General features: G+C 37.0%; 1 protein-coding gene across 7 annotated transcripts in view; it reads right to left on the minus strand.

Moving 5' to 3' along the window:
• Positions 1–16,747, minus strand: part of NRCAM (neuronal cell adhesion molecule) — a 68,025-nt gene extending 51,278 nt beyond the window's left edge. For 3 of the 7 annotated variants that reach the window (XM_010139619.1, XM_010139617.1, XM_010139614.1), the window contains exons 1-9: positions 16,631–16,721; positions 14,326–14,343; positions 12,271–12,376; positions 9,265–9,461; positions 8,285–8,407; positions 7,739–7,909; positions 4,969–5,080; positions 2,954–3,138; positions 1,458–1,589 (exon numbers count right to left, since the gene is read on the minus strand). In XM_010139619.1, coding sequence (XP_010137921.1) covers positions 1,458–1,589; positions 2,954–3,138; positions 4,969–5,080; positions 7,739–7,909; positions 8,285–8,407; positions 9,265–9,461; positions 12,271–12,376; positions 14,326–14,343; positions 16,631–16,721 — 1,135 coding nt within the window. Of the gene's footprint in view, positions 1–1,457; positions 1,590–2,953; positions 3,139–4,968; positions 5,081–7,241; positions 7,299–7,738; positions 7,910–8,284; positions 8,408–9,264; positions 9,462–12,270; positions 12,377–14,325; positions 14,344–16,630 lie in introns of all 7 variants that reach the window. The other 4 variants (XM_010139616.1, XM_010139613.1, XM_010139615.1 and 1 more) reach the window with 3 other exon arrangements.
• Between the last annotated feature and the right edge of the window lie 9,097 nt (positions 16,748–25,844).

A 25,844-nucleotide genomic window follows, 5' to 3' on the forward strand; every position in this document is an offset into this window, starting at 1 on the left:
AAAGAGCAGGACAGGTATCAAACTTTGATTATAAGGCATGCATTGTGATATATTTACATATAGTATATACAATACAAAATTACATTGGTATTTTCCTGTTTTCTTATAACACCCCTGCTTGACGAGGTGGTTAATATCAGCTCATATAATTTATTTAACCAATGGAAACACCTCATTTTAAATCTCAGGCTAGAGCTCTTAACTTACATTTAATTAGGATTCCTGAAACAGTTTCTTTGCTAAATATTTCTAATATTCTATTTCTAATATTTCAATACATACCTTTACTTTCCCCCCAAGCTGCCTATTTTTCCCTCCAGTTCAGTTTACTCTCTCTTGTATCCCAAATATTTTGAATACATCTAATGAGGGTTTTCATTTACCTGTTGCTGTTTCTTAGATTCTCACTGCAGAGAACTCTCCTCCATGTCTCAAACTCCACGACATTCACTTTGACAGAATTAAACATCTCCTGAAACTCCTGAAAGCTACACCACCATACTTTCAATCAGTCAGCACAGACCAACATTTCAGAGAACAGTATCTCTCACTAGCCAACACGGTAGACTGTCTGTTTTTATAATTCTTTTTTGTAAAAGAAGCGTGATAAAGGTAGAAGAACCAAGTGTGATTTTACGGTACAGGCTATGCCGAATGCAAACCCAATTGTCAACACACTGCAGTGCCCTTTGGCAAGTTCTTCCCAAGTAAAGTTCTGCTATATATATAGCAGCTATCTCGTGCCTGTCATACAACATTGCCAGTCATAATACTGCAACAATTAAGTGATTCAATCACCAATTCAGGGTTGCTTTTCTTACCCATGCCCACAGAAACAGCTGCCTTAGAGGTTCCTTTTCTTTGACACGTACTTGGCACAAGCTCTTTGCTACATACTTGCTGATGCATTCAGTCAGCATTGCTAGTGCTGCTGCTTTTTACTGCTGAAGCCTGGAAGGCTCAAACATACTGTAAGCTGCAAATCCTGCAACAGTGCTCTGTACATCTGCAGATGTGAGGACTTGAATTTTTTTTTATGTTGCCTTTACAATTCCTAGACAAAATTAGTGTTGCAGTGGAGCAGCAAAGGAGAGATCTAGCAAACACGACTGCCACGGCAACGCAATGGTAAAAATTACACCCCAGCAATATCCCTGTTAAAGCGGCACGGCACAGCTTTGTCCTACAGCCCCGCCTCCACGAGGGTACTGCCAGCAGAAGACCAGAGAGAATAACCTGAAGTACAGTCACAAATTTTAATGTTCTCAAGTACACTGGAAGCACATTTTGGTGTTCCACTTTCATGAACTACAGTATTTTTATCACCTCATATATAATTTAGTACTACCTGTCAGGCAAAACCTACTCAAATACACAGTCATTTATGTTTGAAAAAAACACCCTGATATTCCTTACATTCTCTTACTCATCCTCTCATAAGGAATTAAGAATCTTACTTGCTATGGGAACGCCATTTGCTAACCAGCTTATACTAGGCTTTGGGTTGCCATTAGCTCTGCAGATCAGTGTCCCATCTTCTCCAGGAGATAAGACCAAGTTTCTGGGTGCTGTTATCCAGTATGGGGCAGCTAGGGTAGGAAGAGAAACACGGCAATTTTTTTCAAAATTATGTACAGAAAATCATAAGTCATGGTAACCAGAAAATAATTCAAACAAGGTACGTGTAGGTATAGACTTAACAATTAGGCTTTATACATATATGTATATTTATAAATTTTACATATATGACACTCAGTCATTAACTGGTTGATTATACTTTGGCTAAACTGCTGCACTAAAATTCTGAGATAAGCAACAAGAGGTTCTTTGTTTCATTTAGGGTTGGCTACTTTGAATCTAATTTGCCTTTCCTAAAGAAAGCAGAATGTAACTGAGTATGGCATCTGCAGAGACTAGAGTGGTCCTTCGATTAATTTCAGCTATCCATGCTCAAAACAGTTAAGCTTTTAGAAATTAATTTAGGTTTGATTACATAAAAAGATTTAATGTCAGGTGAAATTTAGAAATGGCAAAATCCTTGGTCTTGCTGAATGCAACGGGTAATTGCAGTGGGGCCAGATGTTTACCTGAGACAGCTGAAAACACACAGAGACCAAAATGGATGAAACACTGTCCTTACCAAAAGGTATTATTTATGTCTCCATCTCTCTTACAATAAATAACTACAAATAGCATATGTTACCATATCTTGCAATTAAATTTCAGATTTTGGATTGATGGGCAGATGCAAAAAGAAGATTAAACTCCTACTCTTAAAAAGGAGGCTGAATGTGATCATAAAATGATGCTGGTCTACAACCAAATAAATAGCTAATTAGCATGCAAAGTAAGCACTATAGTTGATTATTTCAATGACTAATTAGCTGTCATTCTAGATTTTTTGTTTCACGGTATTCAAAACATACTGTAAGTGTTTTTAGAATGAATAAGAGATCATGTTGGGTAAAAAACCATGAAGAGACAAAATCAGAAATGTGAATTGAGAGAAAAAGGAAGAAGAATGTAAGACCATAAGACAATAGTAAAATAGAGAAAAGAGAGTCTGAGCTAGATGAATTGAGAGCAGAAAAGATGGAGAAATAAAGGAGATGAAGAGAGATGGGGAGAAAGATAAAAACACAAGGAAAAGAAGCAGTCTCATGACAGATAATCAAACGATCTAAATTAAGCGTAGCTCTGGTACAAGCTAAGAAATTATTTTAGCACTGTTACAGTATAATCTCAATTTAGCCTGCTGCTTTACAAAATAACATTAAAAAAAGAAAGAGACTAGAGATGGGAAAGTCCTCCCAGTGGTAGAATTCAGTCAGTTTAATGAGCATTGCCTCAGGATTTTGTTTTACCTTTCGGCTATATTTTATCCCAGGGAGCATACTTCAATCTTGCATTCTGGACACTGATAATACTACATCAAGGCTTATTTTAGTATTACCTTTCACAGTTACTGAAATGACATGATGAGCAGAACCTAAGGTATTTCTTGCTATACATTTGTAGTTTCCAGAGTCAGCTTCAGAAATATCTATAATCTTGAGAGTTTTCTTGAAGTTTTCAAAAGATGTTCTGTTGGCTGGCAGTTCCCCACCCTCTTTAATCCAGCGGATTACCGGTGTGGGTCTGAAGAAGCAAAATCACAGACTGAATTTAGGGACTGGAGAAGAGGAAGATGAGAGTTCAAACCATTAATTTTTTGAACATACATTTTATAAATAATCATTTTAAAAGCCTTTACCAGGATTCTGGGGCATGTCCAGCAAACGTGCAAAATATTAGCAGCATTTGTTTCTAGGAAATGACAAGCCTCACTAACACTGGCCATCTGTTTGTAGGCTTAATAATTACAGAATACATTTCTCTGCTGATTAATCTAAAACCCCTGATGGTTAAGAAATGAATACAAGTGTATTTCAAATCTTATTGCACTTATACTATTAAATTGATGCTCGTGGTGCTTTAAAAGGTAGCTTCTAGATAATGACAAGCTTATAATTGTCCTTCGTAAGCAATATCCTAATGCTTCATGAAAATCATAAATTTTAGACATGGAGATACAATTTTAAAATTACAAGAAATTACAAGGTGTTGTTTTCTGAGTAGAATGACCTCTTTCAAATAGCAATGACTCAAGGCAAATACTCCCTTAGCAGTCTAATATTACATATTTTGTAACAGAGACACTGAGCAAAGTTGACTTCTAATTGTGGTATCCGTAATTAGGAATAATTGTTTTAAACAAAACATTAATCTGGCCCTTCGTGGATAACTACGTAAGCTTCCCCCATTCAATTCCACCACCCACCTCAGCCCCAAAATTACATGATGCCTAAAGACATAAAGCCATATAATGTACACTATTCTATTCCCCCCCACCACCCCGTTTTATCCAGCCATTTTACTGGAGTTTGGATTGCTGAATACTTATATTGCAGGGTTCTCAAAGAGCACATAACTGTATTACAGAGGGAGATAACCTGAGCTGATGCTACTTGCGCTCACAGGTGTGGTTTTGCTAGCTGTGCTGCTACAGACACCTGAGCAGACCACAGCCGAGTCAGAAGCACTGCACTGATGCTTGTATCAGGCTGTGTGTTCCTATGGAACTTAGGCAACTTCATATGCACGATGATGTGCTGCATCATTTGCAATTATTGGCTTTCCTCATGGCTGCCTCGCAGCACTCTGCTTTTGTGCACTGTAAACACATTTACAGCCCCTGAAATAGGTACTAAAGATTTTCACTTCTGCACTAACCAATCTATTCTCAGATCTCTTCCTGAAAATTAAACTGATTTAAGATCACACTAATTAATGAATGAATTCATTAATTAATGAAGTTAAATTGCTCTTTAGTCATTTTCTACTTGCACAATAACCAGCAGAAGCAAACTCACATTCCATCGAAGTAATAAGTACCAATTAAACTTAATTACAATGAGAAATTGGATGTAAGGAGCTGAAGGTATGTTCTAACAACTCCCACCTAGCTGATCTACTAAGTAATTATTAGCATACGTAAGCAGCTTTTTCAGATTAGATCAGCAGATCCTTATCTATTTTTACATAATTTGAGAGCCTAACGACTGCAACATTTGGAAAAAAACACAGGCTTGATGCCTGAGTGCAACTCTGCAGACGTGTGTCCCAGTTTACCCTATCGCATTTCTCACTTGTGTCCTTTAAAAAAAAAAAAACAACAATACACCCTCAATCCTGTGCATAGGGTTCGGGGATGTGAGAAGGCAGAGGCGATACTTACATTCATAGTTTTTAAATCTGCTGGTGCCCAAGTAAATGGTGGACTACTTTAAAAGAGCTCTTTCCATTTTACATTTCTGTTTCTTCGAAATATATAAACTTATACAGTGGTAACGTTTTAAGCACCTCTGACATGTTTCCCTCTGTTTCTAGAATTTTATTTAGAAAAACACTATCTAAAAAGTAACTCACAATCCTGCTGCAATGCACTCCAATAAAAGCACATTTCCTCTGAGTTCCACTTTGGTACTTGTGCTACCTGTTGGTGTTAGAAGAACAGGCTGCCTCTCTGTAACCGGCTTCTCTGGAACAAGAACAAAAATAATTAATTTCTACATTTTATTTTAATACTGATCAAAGTCTCACATTTTCAACAGAGATATTGCTCCACATTGCCCGTTTAATTATACACAATATATAGAGTTGCTATACAACTGCACAGCTCAACAAATTAGGTTTTTGACAGACATAACATCACAACCTGTTAAATGATGTAATTCTGAACACAAACATGGAATGTGTTATTATTAAAGATGGGAAAAATTGATACATAGTTTTTACATAGGCAACTATGCAGCCTGATGGATGGATGCTGAGCCTTAATCCTATGCAGCACCTATTCACTCCAGCAGAACTATCGTGGGGAGTAAGAGGTCACTGATGTGAGTCATAGTGCAAGACACAAAGTTACCAAAAATTTCTTGGCTTCCAACTAAACACAAATAGAGCAAAATTACCATATTCAGAAATATAAACCAAGGGGATTAAAGGTACGCTCCACTTTGCAATGCTCTGTTCAATATTTTCTAGACAATTTGAGATGTCTTTTCTGAAGTTAAGCCTTATATTCTCCTCTTACTATATGTTTAAATTCAGTTCAAACTGTTCCCCAGTCTGATAATAAAGTACCATTGATTAACTTCTAAGAAATAACCACAGTAAACAGAGAGCTACAAATATAAGATCCATTTCATTTCTGACATCATACTCTGTCGGCTTTTGAAGTATTATGGTATTTTGTGTCTTCATGGAAGTCAGAATAAGAGTGCTTTCTGTAAATACTCTGATGTTCTTGTATAGCAATTTTAAAATATAGAATTGAATTGCTCTAAAATGCAGTAGCAGTCTGAAACATCGCAGTAAATTACTGTATTTTATTTAAATATGAGCAGAAACATAATAAACTTGTTTGTTAAGGTACAGGACTTCCTGATAGATTAAGATAAAAAGAACACTAATTTCAATATGAATTCCTTAAAAACTAATATATGAACAACTTAAAGTTGGGAGAAAAGGATGTTCCAGAGTCAAGAACGCAGCTGGTAGTCACAGGTAGTAACTAATCCATCCAGCTTCGGCACTGCTACAGACTGCTGACTCATTTTGTAAGACTGAAAATTCAGAAGAATTGCCTCTGGTATTTCACAGAATCATAGAATCACAGAATTGTTTTGGTTGGAAGAGACCTTTGAGATCAACAAGTCCAGCCATTTGAGTTGTGAGCCACCCTCCTGGTGTTCTCCTCACTAACTGTAGCTAATACATCATTCTGTGTTCAGGTAGGTATTTCTTGTTTGTTCCTGAATGACATCTTATTTTTATGCAGAGTATTAAAATATTCTGAGCCCCTGTTTAATTTTTGATTCTTGTAAGTTATGGTTTAATATGTAGAAAGCCTCATTTAACAAGGAATAATATAAAAATAGAATAAATATAATGTATTTTCTATTTGTCTCACACGATATCAAGTGAAGAGTCTAGAACCTCATGTGTTACCATATCAGTGTTTGTTGCTCCAAAGTCAGCCTTGCTAAACACACATACACCTGTTTGGGAGGATTTAATTCACAATATACAAAAGTCCATTCAACACAGATTAATGTAAATATCAGCTTAAACACCAGACAAACAAAACTCATCCTTCCTCTACAAAGTTATTTATACAGATAGTATTAAAGTGTTTAGATCTTAATTAATTCCATTTTTACACTTATGAATTATGTTAAAAATGAATGGTACATTCAATAAGATATTAAATAGGTGAAGTGCATCTGTTAAATACTTAATTGTTGTTATTTATTATGCAGCATGTGATATTAAATAGTCCTAGTGATAACGAACTTATTGAACAACTAGGTAAATTGAAAGAAAAGTATAAAAAAGCAACGCAATATAGAAGCGATCAAATAGACAATTTTAAAACTCTGCCCCAGTGTGAAAAGACTCGTTTATTACAAGTTTGTATTTTTAATGAGCTGTATGTTACGTTAACATTGAATTATTAAATATTTGAAAGGATCACATTGTCCAGTCCTTTTCTAAAGTATATATTATCACCAGCACTAATAGATACCTTTATTAGAAACTGAAAAGGGAACAAAGGGTTAAGTAGCCATGGAGGTGAAGTTAGTTAACTAAATGCTACTGTGAAACAGGGAGTATCAGTGAGGACCAGTGTAACTCACCACCATAAATATCAGTGTCACTCAAATTAGCAGCTATAGTGTCATTCAATGAATCCACTGAAATAAACAGAATATCATGAAGAATGCATACAAGAGGGATAAATCAAAGTACTGGGAATCAAAAGGTGATGATATGGCCACAGCGAGTTAATTAAATGATTGATTAATTTGTTTCATAGTTACAATAATCATAATAACTTTATGTTCTTGGACAGAAAAACCATCTGAAAACTATTATTTTTTTACACGGTATGTTTTCAGCATTAAATCTTCCAAAAGATTTTTTCAGATGACAAAGTCTTATCAAGGCAAAAAATGTCAGACTTTAAAATTAATTATATGCCAGGAAACCTGGAGATTACATTTTAAGTTTATACAGTAATATAATTTCTAATTCAGAATTACAAAATCCCCTAGCGTAACACTACTTAGGCAAATAACATGAGAATTCTAGATAAATACTACGTAAGTATGGAATTAGCTAATGCAATACCTACTTGAAAAGACTTTTACAGAAATTGGTTGTTTCTGCTGTATAGTTTGCGTATGATTAAATCTTGCATAGCAGATATAGTCCTCCCGCGTATCTTCTGGTTGTACATTAGAAAAATACAGGTCTCCATTCAGACCTTGGGAAACTCTTTCATTTTGAGGCAGCTTTTGGAAAGCTAAGGGGAAACAAGAACACATTTATCTCAATTATAAAACATGCTCTATTACGATCTGTAGACTCCACATTCACTCGATTATGCTGTTTGTGGGTTTGCAAATAGAAAGGTCTATAAGTTTCCTCTTGAACTCCCTTGTCTTCCCATTCTTCCCCAGTGGGTTAATCTAAAACTTACATTAAGATCTCCAGCTGCTTTTGGCTTCATGCTTTTGGGCTGCATGTCTGCTTGTTTCTTCGTTTCTACAGAAATGGAAATTCTTTGAATTTTAATTTAGAGGGAAAGTCCCCCACATCTGTGGTCCTGGTGAGCAATGATCAACTATGTAGAAAAACTGCAAAAAGTAAATTAATTCTGCATAAAACCCAAACTCACCATTATCCATCCAAAATATTATAGGTGGTGGTAAGCCAACAGGTGGTCTGCAGTGTAGTACTAATGAATCACCTTCTCGAACCTGATTTGGTTCTAGTCTTTCCTTCGTCCACAATGGGGATCCTACAGAAAGTAATTTTAAGACACACACAAACTGCAGATTGACAAGAATTCCAGAATTTAAGGAAGAAATGCACAGAAAATTCCAGAAAAATGAAAGAATTACATGCATCAGAATGTTAAATCCTATCACGTTTACTAAACATTCGATCTTTGTTCTTTTTTATGTTTTCTTCAGAGAAAAGCAGGTTTTCTTTGAAATAGTTTGTACAGCAATGATGAAAGATTCTAGACAGTGTCTTGGAAAATTTTAACTACAATGACAAAAATAAAGAGCGGCGAACTAAATCAGAAAAAAAGGCAGACCTTCCTAGAATGGTGCTATACCTACAGTTTTATTAAAACGCGTGAGAACAGCACCCTTTAAAGCTGAGAAGCTTGAAAAACTGACCTGAGAGGAAAATCACATAAAAAGCTGTAGAAACAATCTACCATTAATCAAAATTTATCTTTATCATCTTTTTGAGTTCCAATCTGTTCTGTATTAAAGCTATTAAAAAACCCTACAGAATGCATGCATTAGGAGGAGAGTAGAAATTGTCCTCGTTGATTATGCGCATTAAGGATTTAAATATTTTATTCTAATTGTAGTGTCATATATACAACCCAATTTTAAACATGATGGGTCATTCAGACATACCAAAAAAAGCCATGAAAGCATTGTGGTTATTAAAGAACTAGCAGAGAGAACATGCAATACATTATTAAATCTGAATATCAGAAATTATACAATACCTTCTAATATGATCACTTTGATGATTAAACTTTTAACACCGGGGAGGAAAAAAAGTGAAACATTCATAAGAAAATAAGCAAACCAAGGAGTTTCACATTTTATGAACACTAAGAGTTTCACTTACTAGAAGGTCTTATAACGATATTGTTGGAAATGGCTGCTCCTCGTTCATTCCTTGCTGTACACTGGTATACTCCTTCATATGCTTCTGCCTTCCCACCATTCATAATATTTATGACAAGGGTCCCCGAATTTGGTTTCATTATTACCTGTGGATCTTTATCTATATCAAAATGAGTTCCATTGCGTGTCCAGGAGAAGCTAAAACAATTAAAAAAAAAGTTTCTTCTTCAGTTGCCTTTTGTAGATGTATGTAGAGAAAGAAGAAAAAAGTGATTTTCAGTAATATGTGGTTTTTTTCCTTTAGCAGGTAAGTAAGGCTTGTTCCAAACTAAATCAGCTAATAAAGTAATAGAGTACCTTTTAATAAGAAATCTGGCAAGATAAAAGGCTTGGCTGACCTTGTTAACAGGAGCCATTTCAAAGTCAGTATTTTTTTTTTTAAACTATATTAAAAGATTCTGAAGTTAATCATATACGGAAAAAAATTATTTTCTTTCTACTAAAGATGATATGGTAACATCTGTGTGGACTGATATTGCTAAAACTGCATTAGCATTTCCATTGTAAAACCTATTGTTGAAAGGGCTTATAAACCTGCTTTTAAAAACTTGCTCTGGGCTGAAATGTGTTATCTCAGGTCCCAGCAGGAGACTATTTCTTTTAATTGGTTTGGCCATTTTAAAGTTACACAAATGAATTGAAGACTATGTGGCAAGTTTGATTTCACTAACACAAACACTCATGATTTTTAAAATGGAGTTTTGCAATCTGATAGCCCATAATTAATCTAGTAAATTTATACTTGTGTTACTCAAAGCAAGAGATGTTTTGAAAAGCAGTCACTAGAAATAGAAGACTATTAGAACTCATTAAAAAAATGTAAAAAAGCAGATCCACAGTCTGTGATTTATACTACCGTGAACACCAATTTCTTACCCATGCTTTGTTCATGGTCAGGAGCACAGTTAGAGAGCGCCAGGCCAACGCCTGTGAACTGCTGAGCCCTCACAGGCCCAAATGCTGTGAACAGCCGTTTTTGTGCTTGTTACATTTCAGATCCATGATCTTAAACACAAACGCTCTACTTGCCTATTGGTTAGAACACTTCCAAAAAGTATAAACTTATATGGTACCGGAAAAGCTCCAGTTCCAAGTTACTCAAATTGCATGCTGACCTTCTGCAGCAGGAGGTCAGGACTGGACATACTGTTTGCACTTTATGGTGGGGGAGAGCAGAAGAACTGACCTGACCACACTGCAGTTTTGGGCAGGACTAGCGTGCGTAGTGAACCAATAGCAAACCTGGTTCCTACACCCTGCAGGTGAAGCTGCAGACTGTGGGGTTTCTTTAATTCTCTGCTACCAAAAACACTGAAGGATACAGGGAACTGTAACACAGCTTCAAATGAGAGGTGACAGATGTGGTACAAACCCCTGACTTGGAGATACATGAAAGTCAGAAGTCAGAATCTTTGCTGCTCAAGCTACAAGTAGCAGCACATCCATAAACCTTTACGCCAACTGCTCTCACCAATAAGAAGTTACCCTGTTTTGACAAACAATTCACAGTCTGGGCTGAGAAACCTGATCTTCAACTTCAGAGCTTTGAAGCAGCTAAAGTTCCAGTATGCATTTGTAGGGCATCAAGACTGATGGACCAGACTAACAATTGAAATAAATTGGATGTTGTATCTTTAAAAATAAGCAAAACTAAGGACAAGCTTAAAAACTCATTAGAAAATTCTGCACTGAAATCCTGTCTCGTCCTCTGTAGCCGGGGAAAAAAGTGAGACACAGGTTTGATGAGGAAGATAAGGCTGTACAGCAGAGAACCCCAGCACATGACTCAGATATGTCAGTCTCACAGACAGTGCTCTTGTTCTCTCAGGTCAATCCAGCCCAAAAAAGACCTTCAGAGAAACATCTGCAGAAGCAGTACTGTTGTCTCAAAGTGAACAATAATCATCTGATCCTCCAGGCCAACAACCAGACTCCTGAGAGTGGCATTGTGCCTGCTAAATTAAATTGCTGGTAAACACCACAGCTTTATGGCATTCCTACCACTGACATTAGAACACTAGAAAGGTTGATGGTATCAGAGACAATCTCCATCTTCTCCGTGCTGCTACTCAGCAGCATAATGACAATGATCCCAAGACAACCAGAAGGAATAATGCAGAAAAACCTCTGGTTATTCAGAAGAAGTACATTCAATGAGCTCTGAACAATTATAGACTGACCTTGCTAGTCAGTTGTAGCATAACACTACTGCAAGCAGAGAGATGTACGTTTCTCTTCACAGTCCCTGAAATCAGACGCAGTTACCAGCCATGCCAGAAGGCATCGTGACTGTTTCTAGTGCAGGTACTCAGTATCTTGGAGTAAGTTTTCAGATATTTCAAGGTACTCAAACAGGGTCTTAAAATGGAAGATGATCCAGTATCTGATCTGTACACAGGGTTATAATGTCTGCCAAAACCAAAACTTAAGGCTGTTAAATACACTTGGTAAATCAAGGCTATGGATCATTAAAACTGATACACATTATACAACTTCTGACAAAATGCTTATGTATTTCAAGATGAGCCTTGTAAAACAGCATGATTTAAAAAACATTGAATTTATTAGCGTTACTCTGAATTTCTTCAATGTGCATTCTTCTTGGACACTACGCCTAAACCTGGAATGTGATCCAGTTTAGAGCTGCCATGCCTCTTAGGGCTTTCCATGGGCATCCACCTATCTGCACTTGTAATAACTGAGTATTATTTCATTGCTAGAGCTTTGAGGAGAAAAAAAATACTACAGCTGATTGATGACCGTAGAAAAGTTTAGGTGTAGAGAAGAGTCAAATTTATGGCAATATCTGGTAGCTGTTTAGATTACAAAGGTAGGACTGTGTGCATGTTTCTGTGTGTGCAAGCACATACATATGCATATACTTGTTAGTTCACTAAAGTTTTCCTATGCTGGTAGGGCAACAAAAGCAAAACAAAACACTACTAACCTAGGAGGTGGCTTTCCTTTTGCTTCACACTGTATTACAATATTCTCTCGAGGGTCAACAATGTAATCTTTTGGAGACTGCTGAGTTATCGTAGGAGGTTGTGACACTTCATTATGGAATATAAGAAACAGAGAGGAATTTAATGACATTTTCGAAGTATCAGTGAGACAGTTTTGTAAGCAGAGAAAGCAGAATTGCAGTTAGGAACCAAATAATCGACAGAAGAGTGGGATTTAAGTATCCTTTGCATTAGGAGGCTGAAGCCCCCTACTCTTGTAAACCAGTGTAACTATACTAACTTCAACTGAGCTATGTTGATCTGGGCCAAACAATTTAATGAATACCATTTCTATGCATCAAATTTCAACAGTTTTTCACAAAACCAGGGACACTTGAATTCTATGTCCAATATAACTTGAATGAAGAACTGGAGAGACATATATCCACACAAAATGGTTTTTATCACACAGAAGGAAAAAAATACATTGCTTTATATTTCTAAACATTTTATGTATTTCCAAATTCTCTATGGATGTAAACTCTTCACACATTTATTGTGCTCAACATACTGAATTCATCTCAAAGCATGCTTTTAGAAGCTACTTTTCAGGAGTAAAAAATGTGTTAAGACTGTAAAAATATCAAAAATAGTAACTAGTCTCCAAATAGAGTAAACATGTAGAAAAAGTCTGGTTCTGATTCTCCTTTAAAAAACCAACAAAAATATAGTCAATCTTGTGAATTGCCCCAGAAGAAACAAGCATTTAACATTTGATTTATCAAGCATTCCAGAATGCATAGCACAAGACAGAATTTATTCCCCTGACAAAACAGTGGGTGTCTACCCATTTAAAGTAATTTATAATCTGTTACCATTATCTATGCTCATTTTTACATTAAAAAAATCCTGTTTGTCATATTAAGACAGTGAGAAAAGTGTCTTCCTCAACATTATTCATCTGTTTATAGTTTAGTGTCATCTAAAGGAACCCGTTTAGTAACACGGCCATGAACATCCCTATCTAAATGCTGTACATTGTCTGTCCAGCAATATACTTTGCTAGTACTTTGGGGTCATTTCTAGCCACTTCAGCAAAATATTTCAATCATTACTTATCTGTGGTCTCATGCCTCACTCTAGCTAGTTAAAATCATGAAACTTGGATTTTTAAGCTTTCCCTTGGCATTAAGTGCATTTTTGCACAAAAAGAAGTAGCCAGCCATAAAGTCCTACCCACAAGTAATAGCCAGAGAAAAAAAAATCAGATCATGGAATCAAAATGAGGTATAGCAGCTAAGCAGAACAGAACAGGCCATGCAGAACCGAGTTTTGGTCCTGTTCCTCACTGCGGAGGAAAGTGCTTAAAAGAGGAAACTAATATTTTTCCATGATGATGACTTTCTGTGTATTTCTTTAAAGAAGCACCTTGAAGACAGCTCTTTTCCCTCTCAGAGGCAGTTTTCAGGGTGAATGCACAGCAGACGCTTACTTGGGAAAAGCAAGAACCCTCTGAAAAGGGACATGACATGAGCACTGTCCAACATACCAGATATTCCTGCAAAGACCTGAAGTCTCAAGCCCTGTGCTATGCCCTGCACTTACTAAATTAACCATAACACTAGACCTGAGTTAGGAGATCCCATAAAAGATGAGGTCTACCTAAATAACTGTATCCACTGTTTTTTAAGGATATAAAAGTATCTCTAACTTGGACACGTAAAGTAGTATGTAAGTACATATATTCCCATATAAAATATATTTACTCCTGAAAGTAGTAATAAAAAATTGCTCATGCTGATATTGAGTAAAGATTTTAATGTTCAGATAGCACACAATCAAAAACCACACAATTAATTTATTCAAAATATCAGAACACTGAATTATGTACAGTAGTATTTTCTGAGCACTGCACACACAAAACATCTAGCTACAGCAAACCAAATTATCAACAAAATGACAGAATCACACATTTTTGGACTGCAAATTCAATTTGCAACACAATCACTACTGATTTTCAGCAGCACACAGCCTAGATTTTGTGGACAGGAACTTACATTCTTCTAGAAGTTTTGCTTTTATTCCCCCATCAGAATCAGCAGTTGAATGGACAAATGGAGATTAAAGAGAAACATTTGTTAGTTAAAAGAAAATTAGCATTTTTGAGAGGGAAGGTAAGTATCTCTGACAAGTAGATTGGTCACCATTAAAAAGAAAACTTACAAAACATTTAGCACTGTAACCCATGCAGCAATGCCTGAAATTCCAGCCACTATTTCCATTGTGTCAGATATTACTACATTTATTTCAAAGTTCATGGTATGAGAAATTTTTCTCAAGTGTTTACTTTTTAAGGGCAACCGTGGTATGTGGTTTTGATCTTGCAAGGACACAGAACCGTGATACTGAGGAGACAGCTAATCAGAAGTAATGGAGTGCACTGCCCTCATGCTGCAGTCAAAATCAATCTACCCATATGATCATATGGACAAACAATGAGAATGCTTCAGGCTAAAATTACTCTTACAAAGACGAAAGCACCTAACTCTACTCAACCGACATGCAATTCCTTTTGGTATGAAAAGCAACAAAAAAAAAAATCTTAGTTGAAACATCTTTATGGCTTACTTAAGGTATTTTGCTTACATGTCAACTCATCAATAATGTTTTAGAGCAAGTGCAACTGCTTTCGGTCAGCTACACTGTCAGTCATCCCTTACCTACGCTGAGACCCTGATGAGCACAGAAACTGCTAACCTGGATGAAACCAAAAGGTTTGCCTAATCAAGTATGTTCTCAACACCACATCTCTGTGGTGATTATGCAGTAAATATAAGTTCTTCCCTTGTGGTGCTCTCCCAGACCCCATTCTAGTCAGTGTTTGTGAAAGCAATTTTGGTCAGTTTGATTTTGGTTAAAATTCCAAGTATGCAACCGTATCAAATCTAATGAAGTTATTAAACATTATGTAGTAGGGAACAAGTTAGCTGAGAGTTAACGTGATACATCTAAAAGGGCTACTCATTTTTGTCTATTCATGGCTAATTTGACCTGAAGTGTTGCTCTATACAAAAGATATTAGAGTGGTGCACAATTTATGTAGTACTTAAACTACAGGATGGGTTTAAAACATTATTTCCAGTCTGCAAAAATCTTTAGGGAGAAAAATTAAGCTTAAAAAATAAGACATTCATTCATCAAACCTTCAAAGCCCCCTTTAAGCCACAGTTTATTGCTCTAAAGGCATTCACAGCACAAGTCTGATGTGAATCAGATATATTGATCTTATTACAGAAATACAGGTCATTGGTTTGTAAATATGCATCAGGAAAAAACCACCAAAGCAGTTGCAATTTATGTCAATGATTATTAAAGAAAAACATGCATTTATGGAAGGTAGGAAGGTATCAAGGAAGGGGGTAAAGAAAGTCATGCAGATTAGAATCACAGACAAATTTACAGATGTATTAATCCATTAATTAACACCAGCTCTAATGACCTCTTCTCTGGTAATTAGTCTAATAAATTCATTGAATTCTGAAAATGTGATCATGCTTATCGTAAGTAGAAAATAAAGACCTGAAACATGAATATTTCCTAAAATTAGCTATTAGGGCTATAAAATACAGCAGCTGCCATTGCTTCCTTTTCAGCATGGAGTGCTACCTTCAAGGTTTCCTGCCAACAGTCTTATATCAGACAAGGATTTCAGGTCTTGGGATTTCTCCTCTTCTAGATGTTTCCTCATTGGTTAATGCTAGAGTTCCCTGCTCAGCACACATGCTTTTAACTTAAGAGTTAACTTAACTGTCTTCAGGCACTGCTTAGAAAACCTAAGAGCCTTACTCTTACTCTTCTCTACCTTACTCTTCTAATCAAAATGTAAGACACTTCCACTGTCTGAATTTTAGGTATTTGAATCTTTTACTATATCTCATACTAGCTCCTGGCAATCTCTTCTATGAAGATAACGGTAATTGTTTACAGCAACTAGGAACTGTCCTAGGGTTTTCAGCAAATTGTCAACATGATCTTTATTTTGCAAACGATTAGCATTTAACTGCGCTTCTTTGCTTTTCTTCACTTTCATCAGATAAACTGTTCAATAAAGACACAATGAAGTGTGTGAGTATTCTTGAGATTCCTACGTTAACTCTTCAAGTGAACACTGTAAGTCACTTTATAGGCACAGTTTTTTAAAATATTCAGGAAATTAGTGTAAATATGATAACCATAATGTCCTGACTGAAGTGTGCAAACACACTCTGTGTTTAGCTCCATGTTGACATTATCTTCATCTTCCTATACAGAAATTAACTAATCTTCCCTTATTCTACACTTATTTAGCAGGTTAGTACTTACAGTCAAGAGGTACATCCAATGCAGAAATCATGTGGCACAGAAAGAGGACTAAAGAAGCTTTGCTTGCAGATATGCTCTTCTTTTTCATCATGATTTTACGCCGTATTGCATAAATCACACTTGAAGAATGAAGTTCAACTTCATCAGACTAGGTAGCTTGGAATAGTTCTGTAAATATAAACAAGAGTCCCAGTAGATAAAAATAACGGATTAGCCATATGTAGAGGCTATCGAGAGTTGAATGATCACACCTTAATACTACTAAGAAGCAGCAGCAGTCTACATACTATATCCAGGGATAACAGTTACACCATGTCCTCTAATGAAATTCAAGCAGAGATCCAGAAGTTCTTAGGACACCTAGATCATAAAACTTTCCTAAGGAAGCTAGTAAACTCCTATAACCTCGTTGAGTGGAAATAGAAATCCCTCACCTAAGAAGGATAAAGTATCAGCTCAGCTAGTTAAAAAACGGTGTGTAGAAAGATAATAGTCCTCTGTAGTAGACTTAGCAGAATAAAACTCTGAAGGTCCACCTAGTCTCTCTTTCAAACACCCTGCACAATTCTTAGAAAGAGTAATTTTAGGCATCTACTCCAATGAAAACATGTCTGGCCACAGATCTGCTAAGCAAACTGTGCCATCTTTCTGTAGCTTTGAGCTTCCAGCATCTTACTTCTTCCTTCTTTGGAACTCTTTATAATAGTTAACTGTAGACTGAAAGACTTCATGGATTGCCATGCTGAAGTGCTGGCTTATGTACTGTACAGGAACCTAGGCTCCTACTCCTGGATTTCTGATTCCAAAATATACAATATTGAAATACTTCATTATTTCTAGCCTGAAACCAAAATCTAATTAACTGGAAGCACGCTATCAAACTCTCTTCTCCTCCTTTCCTATGTGAAGAGGTGGCAGAAATGAAACATAAGGGAAATCTGTTCTTTGAAACATGCTAGATTTCACCCCTCAACCAAGCATGAGAGATCATATTAGCTCCAGCAGAACGATTCCGGCTCCCTCCTTATTTTTACTGCACTTTAAGGACCAAGCTCTAACTTAGAAGAATTTTCAAGGAGTAAAAACAAGATGCCTGCAAGTTTCATCATCATCACTGGTGGTCTACGAAGAGCTACAAGAATACATCCTTAGAAATCCAAATGGTGCTAACACAATGCATTCTTGCTAAATGGACACCAGCTGAGAAAGTTCTTCCCAGATACCAGGCTGATCAGAAAGTTCAGGGTGATCAGCATTAATTTACCTTGAGTAGAGCACTTCCTCAGCTATGTCTACAGATGTGAAACACAATGGTGTCAAGTCTGCAAGGAGTTAAAGGTGCAAAGAAGCAGCTGCGTGACAAATGTTTAAAAAAGGGTTATTTGTGCTTTCTAAAGTTACTTAAACCAGTCTATGCTAAAAATTTCCTTCGCTCTTCAGGATACAGAAGAAATGATGTCTCTTAATTGCTGTTGTAGATTGTCTTTCTTTCTTGTATAGTCTTCCGAGCAAAGACTGGAATTGGAAACCAGAACTGAGTTGTAGAGCTTCTCATACTAACCTAGGACATCGATCTCCCTGATTCTTACTGTCACTATCTAGAACATAAATGTTTGTTTCCTAATCAAAATACCCCAGCAGGTTAGAGACATACTTCTCCTTGGAGCTCTTGAGAACTGCTGACTGGGCTATCACATGAGAGGGCAAATTCCTTACATTCAGAACTATCTACAGTACTACAGACCATAATGAAACAACTAAGTATCTGTCACAGCAGATTAGAAAGATTACAAAACTCAGAGAGGATACCTGAATTCTAGCCTTTGCATAATTATTTATACAAACTAGAACTGGAGAAGCTTAACTCCAAAATACCCAAAAACTGGTACACAGCAAGGAAGCACAAGTAACTCTTTTTTCTAGAAAAAATAAAATGAACTTTCCTATATTTTAAATGAGCACCCTAAAGCACTGGATGTTTACCTGGGGAAGGGCAGAAGTGCTTCTTCCATCCCACTTTTAGAACATAGCAGTTTCCTATGCTCCTTCTACAGTAAGTAAAGAGGAAGGAGAAGCCTTCCTGAGAGCACCTGAGGGCACTCCAGTGTGTTTCCCGCAATGAAGTGCACTCCAGAAGAGCTGCTTTTGTTCCATCAGCTACAGCTGTCTGCCCTTCTCCAGTTAAATTAGGTTCTGACACACTGTTTTCCTGATCTTTATGTCATCTCCTCATCACAGCATCACTGCAATTAACACTGTGCCTTCTCCGTACAACGCATTTGACCAGGATTTACGGGATAATCTTTGGAGTATTCTACAAGTGAACCCTGACTTTTGTTTCTTCTCCAGCAGAATTTCAGTTCTTCTTATGAAGCTCTGAGAACTTGATGATCCACTTTGTCTTGTTCTTTCACTGTGTAAAATGAGTAGTGCAGTGATTTGAGAGTATTTTTAAATTAAATTGCATTCCCTTTGAACAAGTACAAATGAACATGCAAGTAGGGTGAAGCAGGCATGTGCAATTACAATGACTGTGAAAGTAATACTCTTGAGAAAACACCTCACATTGTCTACCTCTGCTGCTGCAATGCTAAGGAGGATAACTACTGAGTCTACTACTGCAATGCTGGTATACAATAAGGGAGTTCAACAGGCAGTGGGAATTTTAAAAGCTGACCTTGCACACTAATTTTGTCATTCGTCAGAGATGTCATGTGCCCAAATGGTTTGTGATAGAACATATTTAAGTGAAAATGATTTCAGGTTTGGCAGCACAACTGGGTGCTCTTGTTGAATATATTAAAGATTAAATCTAACATAATTTACTATGAATACAACAGCTGCTGAGTATAACTAAACATTGTTTTGACCTAATATTATCTGCTACAAAATAAAGCCAGGCCTCTAAGTGCAGATCAGTGTAAAGTCTTCAATTTCAAAACTTGCAATATTTATACAATAGATTGCCTTTTCCTCCAAATAATTTAAGATCTCTCGAAACTCAGAATTTTTGTCCTACGCTTTTCATAGGAAAAACTTATATTTTGACAGCTCATTAAGGAGTCTGTTCACTGATTTGTACAAAATAAGATCTTCTACACCTGCACACCTCATACGTACATAACAAAACATCACTTGTCATCTGTGCTTCCTGCGGAGATGCTGATTGTGAGTAACACAATGTGAGAAAAAACATGGACTAAAAACTGAAGCTATGGTGCAGCAAACAGGACTCAAGGTAAACATGAACACATAAACAAAGTATAATAATATTTTATCACAAAGTATAATATCAGATTTCAAAGGGAGGGCTCACGTATAACAAAAGAACAAGGACTGAGAGACATCCACTTTTTTCCCCCTTTTTTTAAGAAAAAAGCTATTACTTTTTACAGATGAGCTACAGAAAGACACAACTGGGAGAATGAAAACACCCGGGGGTCTGAGGTAGAATATCTGGCAAGAGAACAAACCACAATTTGGTGCCAACGATCTCTTTGCTGTGACTCACATCCGGACTCTTTAGGCCATAAACAACAAAAATAGGTGCTTTGAAAACACTGAAGGGGCTCAGAAGAGCATGCATATATGGAAGGAATCATTTGGGAGGCAAAATCCAAGATTCCTTTTCATACTACAAATAAATGGGACTGAGACTTTCTCCTTGCTTTTAAGAGCTTAAGGGCAAATGAATCACAGAATCATAGAACTATTTAGGTTGGAAAAAACCCTTAAGATCAAGTCTGACTGTAAACCTAACACTGCCAAGTCCACTACTAAATCACAGCCCTCAGTACCACATCCACCCATCTTTTATATACCTCCAGGGATAGGGACTCAACCACCTCCCTGTGCAGTCTGTTACAATGCTTGACAACCATTTTGGTGAATAAATTTTTCCTAATATGCTGACTAAACCACCACTCTCACAACTTGAGGCTATTTCCTCTTGCCCTATCACTTGCTACCTGGGAGAATAGACTGATGCATCGTGGCTTACATCCCTTCCTTCTGAAGGAAGACTCCATACAACCTGTGCACAGTGCTACCCCCTGAATCACGTCCAGGCATTGTATAGGAGGATTATGGTTGGTTCAGGGCAAAATCTGCCAGGCAGAGTGTTAACAGTTGAACAGTGTAGATGGTTGTGGAAATGTATAGTATAGTAAAATATACCATACTGTGTGCTAGTATTGAGCATTACTAATTCCTAACTGGGATATGAACACAGACAGACACACTTTGAATGGAAACTCCAAATTTCAATCAATTAAGGTTCCAGGTGACAGAGGGAACACGCTTTTCTTCCAGCTGTCTTCAACACAGGGACATGGCATCTTTGATTTCCTTGTAAGTGCAGCTGCAATATTTCTTTAATAGGATGTAAGAGGTGTAAGGGAGTGTATTTACTGAACCTCAGCCTAGTGCAAAGTTAAAGTATATCACGTCACAGAGTTTTGATGCATCAACTCACTATGCATTTCTACTCAAATACATTATTTTTAAGGTAGAAGTGTCTCTATGAACGTGAATTGACATCAAGGTCAACGTTAGAAATGTGAAAGGGTTGTAAAACTGCAAGAAAGAACATCTAGAATATTTCACGCACATTAGTCATGATTAAATTAATAGAGAACAAGTTAGACGCTGCAAATGAGAGGAAAATTACTACTGAGCAAAATTATTCCTCTCCTTCATTTGTCTAATACCTGTATTTTTTCCTCACAGCAAAAGGCGGGTATAATTAGAATATAGGAAAAATAAACAGTTTTCAAGGAAATCTGTTTCAAAGCAACCTATATAAAGCTTCACAGAAACATGAAAAGCAATTATAAAAGAGGTAAATGGATTTAATGACTTGTACATAAAAAAGTGTTGATAATGTACATATTGTGGTTTATATTTTTAACAGATATAAAGCACAAAATACGTGCTTTTGAGGACAACTGCAATACCCTTATCACTTAATGATATGTTTTTACAGGGCTTATGTATTTTATACAGCTATGCTAACTATGCAAGTAGCAACAAGCTCATTTAAAGTATTTTTGAACAAGTGGTTTCAAATTTCACACTTTATCTTATCTAACATTTGCAGTGATAGGTAACATTGAAAACACTGATTGGAAACAACTATTTTATTCAAAATCTTTCAAATGGAAACAGGTAACAATGCATTTACTATTATACTACCCAAGTGACATGGACAGAGTACTAGTAGAAACAATAATGCTATTTAGATATTGCCTTTATTCTAGCTATTTTTATGGAGATAGCATTAACAGACTTAACACCATTATACCTGTCAACAGAATTGAGTCCTATTCAAAATTCTGTTCAAGTAATCATGTAGTCGATTCAAACCCCAAGTGGTTTGCTTTCCCCATTCATCTCTTACCTACTCTCCAATATATTGGTCTATTTACAGGTAGGTGGTCTTAATCTACTTACCACAGAACACACAGCTCTGGGGTGGCTGAATACAGGTTAAGAGAAGTTATTTCTTAAACTTTCCAAAATACACTAAATTAGAACTATTTCTAATTCTCTAGAACTCTGGAAAACACCTCACTGCTTTCCTCCAAATTATTCATTTGTCACAGATTGCTACAGATATACGATTTAAAGTCATCAGAGAATGCTAAATTTTTATTTTTTTTTTCTGACCTCCTGTTTACAAAGCTTAAGCCCACTACCTTGGTTCTGGCTACATTATACCAGGATGTAAGAAGATTAGAACAGGAATAAACTGTGCAGGTAGAACTCCTGAATTCAACACAGAACTCCTCAGCAGTAATGCAGATGCTGCAGGTACTTACTAGTGTTAGATGGTTATATGTACTTTAGCCATTTGTAAAGTTTTTTGACAAAGGCAGATGGCAAAGCTGTGTGCCGCACTCTAAAAGTTCTTGGCAGTAATCACCAGTCCAGTCGTGCTTCTGCACTCCACCTACAGCATAACTCTTTTGGCTCCAAGACTGTGCTTCAGCATTCACACTGCTCTCCTTTCTTCCCACCACCCAGACAGTCTCCAGTCCTTTATTTCCCATTATAGGAAAACCACTTAGTCCTTGAAACTCCTTTACTGACAATCCTATATTAAGACCTGTTAGCCGGTTTGTTATTCATTAAAGTCTGGTCTGTTTCACCACAGAGTTAAATTTATGGTTTTATTAATCAGTTTCACATAGCAGTAAAGTCAGATGCTTTTGAAAGTCTATTATATCAACAACGTCATCTTACCAAACTTGTAATTTTATCAAATATTAAAAGATTAAAATCAAGTTTTTGTCAATCATTTGTTTTACAAGCCCTACTTTACGTAAAACTATGTTGAGTAGAATTAATTTTACTCATGCCCTTTAATTCTCTATCAGCTGAATCCCCAATCAGCTTTTTCCATATGTTCACTGTGATTTATATCAGGCTATATTTACCCTGCTCAATCTGCTTGTCTACTCTGAAACTGGGCAGAACACCAGCTTTCTTCCAGTCTTAAGGAACATATTAAAAATGAAAATCTGTGTGTTAGAACAGATTCTAGAACTCAGAGGTAGACCCATCACACCCAGACCTGCTGACTAGAAATATGTATCTTTAACAAATATTATTTAATATCTGTTAATGGTGTCTATGACTAAGAAAGTTTTCCATCCGAACACAATGCATCATACTGTTTCTTCCAATTCATCAAGTTTCTTGCAATAAGTCAACAGCGAGAGAAAAAGTTAAGTAGTGAAGTAGTTTACAAAACAGTGCTAATCCTGTTTCTGTTCTTAAGACTCGTTCATATAAAATAAACCAAATACTTGTCTGCTTCTCTCCTCCCTCCATGGCAGTGGCCAACACATCTGCCATTAGAATAGAAGCTCTTTCACCCAAGTACCAGTACTGACAGCACATCTGCACAGCCCCAGCACAATGAGATCGAATCACTTCTAGCGTAACTTCAGTATCAACTAGTGGACTAGCAACGTAAAACAGCTTCATTATCTCCCCATTCCACATCGCTACTGAACTGAGCTTATAACAGGTCATCTGACACCCACTCAGCTGATGCAGACTTGCATGCGGTTGACTCCTCTGCTCCAGCCAGGACTAAGCAGAGTCCTAACAAAGGCATGAATGTTCAGGGTCTACCTAAGCACAGTCAACACCTCATCAGTCCTTCAACAGCATTTTATGAGGTGCTGTGGTTCATCCCAGCAGGCAACTAAACACCACAGAGGCACTCACTCATTCCCCTCTGTGAGATGGGGGGAGAGAATCGGAATAAAAGTAAATTAGTGGGTTGAGATATAGTCAGTTTAATAAAACAGAAAAGGAAGGGAAAATAATAATAATCAACTATAATCATCATCATAACAGAATTAGACTGTACAAAACAAGTGATGCACATTGCAATTGCTCACTACCCACCAACCAACATCCCGCCACCTCCTGAGCAGCATTCCCTGGCCAGCTTTCCCCATAGTTTGTATACTGAGCATGATGTCATATGGTACAGAATATTCCTTTGGCCAGTTTGGGCCAGCTGTCCCAGCTGTGTCTCCTCCCAACTTTTGTGCCCCCCAGCTTACTCGCTTGCAGGACAGTATGAGAAGGAAGTATGACCACTGCTTAGCAACAACTAAAACATCAGCATGTTACCAACATTATTCCAATCCTAAACTCAAAACACAGCTTGGAACCAGGTACTGAGAAGAAAACTTGACTCTATCCCAGCTGAAACCAGGACATTAGGGCAGGGTCATAAATTAAAGTATGTCTGTTTGGGTAATTCCATAAAACATCCCTCCAGCAGCCACTTGCTTCAACTGAATGGGAGACAGGGGTAACCCCTGAGTTCCAGGTCAGCTTCGATCTTTGCCAATGTCTTATCAATGTGGAAATCTGGATCTTACCTTGCTCACTTGTTTCTGTTTTTTGGGGGAAAAAAAAATTCTTTTCTCCAATATTTTTTCCTTTTGTGAGTCTTTAGGGTCATTCTTCCCTGCTGCTAACTGCATCTTATTAGTAAATCACTATGAACACTGGGATACAGGCAAAAAAGCAAGGATATAGGTCCTTAAAAACTCCACTTTATTTCAGGTGTCTACTCTAGAAGTACAAGTGCCACATCCTAGGAGCGACCAAAAATGCAGGGTGAAAAAACCAATTAAGTACAGAGTTCAAATGCCTAATGAAAGGCTGTAGGTAACCCTGCAAGCTCAGTCATGATCCACAGACTTAAATCTCCTCTTGAAAGCAGCCACTTAGAGTTGATTCTTAAAAGACCAGAACAGGGCTGATGTGTCCTTTTCAAGTTGTCTTACATATTCCCTGAGGACCTATACTGGATTTGGCCCTTCTGAGGATTTAAACAGAGGAGCACTTACTTTCTAAATCCTGCTCAGATTAAATTATAAGCTGCTTTGGCTGGGGCGATTACACACATGGCAGAGCAAAGCCGTGGATAGCCCTCAAACAGGGAGGTAAACCTAGTAAGCCTGGCAAGTTTAGATGCCTTCAGAGTCAAATCAGCAGCTGAACAGCAATTTTCGATTGCAATTTTAAACTCAGACATCTCAGTTTTGCTTGGGTGCTTTCTGGTGTCCTAAACTCCTGAACAGATTCAGTCTTTTTCACCTTTTTTATTTCCTCCCAACTGAAGATGGAATAGAACACAAAAACAATGTTTTAGTGGCATTTATTTCAGTAGTCCTTTAGAGTCATTACAGCCCGAACAAATATGCTTCATCTCTTCAACAGGAGTGCATACTTTGCTGTCTTTCAAAGATTTGGTTCAAGTGCTTGAATTGAGCGCAACTCCGCAAATCTGCTGAAGATCATGGGTTTACATAGGAGGGAATAAAACTATAACTTGCATAGGTTTAGAGAGATAAAGTTTGGCTTGAAGCAAATCACTAAATGTGGTGATCAATGAGAGTAAAGAATTCAGCTTGCTTATCAAATTTCTCAGTGAGTTAGAAACCATTCGGAGTGAGAGGAAAACAAATTAAGAAAACACATGTTTTTCAGCTCCTGGATGTTAAAAGAGGTACCCACACAATGGTATCGTCAGGATAGCTGTTTCAGGCTATGCTTTAGCATTTTTAGAAGCATGCAAATAATCTAGTTGCTCGTTGAGTCCACTTTCACAAGATCTAATTCAGACTGAACTTCAACAAGACAAAGATTTTCAAGCAGTCCATCTCTTTCCCTTGGAAAGGTT

This window comes from Buceros rhinoceros, unplaced genomic scaffold (genome assembly GCF_000710305.1).
Source record: "Buceros rhinoceros silvestris isolate BGI_N320 unplaced genomic scaffold, ASM71030v1 scaffold1997, whole genome shotgun sequence".
NCBI lineage: Eukaryota > Metazoa > Chordata > Aves > Bucerotiformes > Bucerotidae > Buceros > Buceros rhinoceros.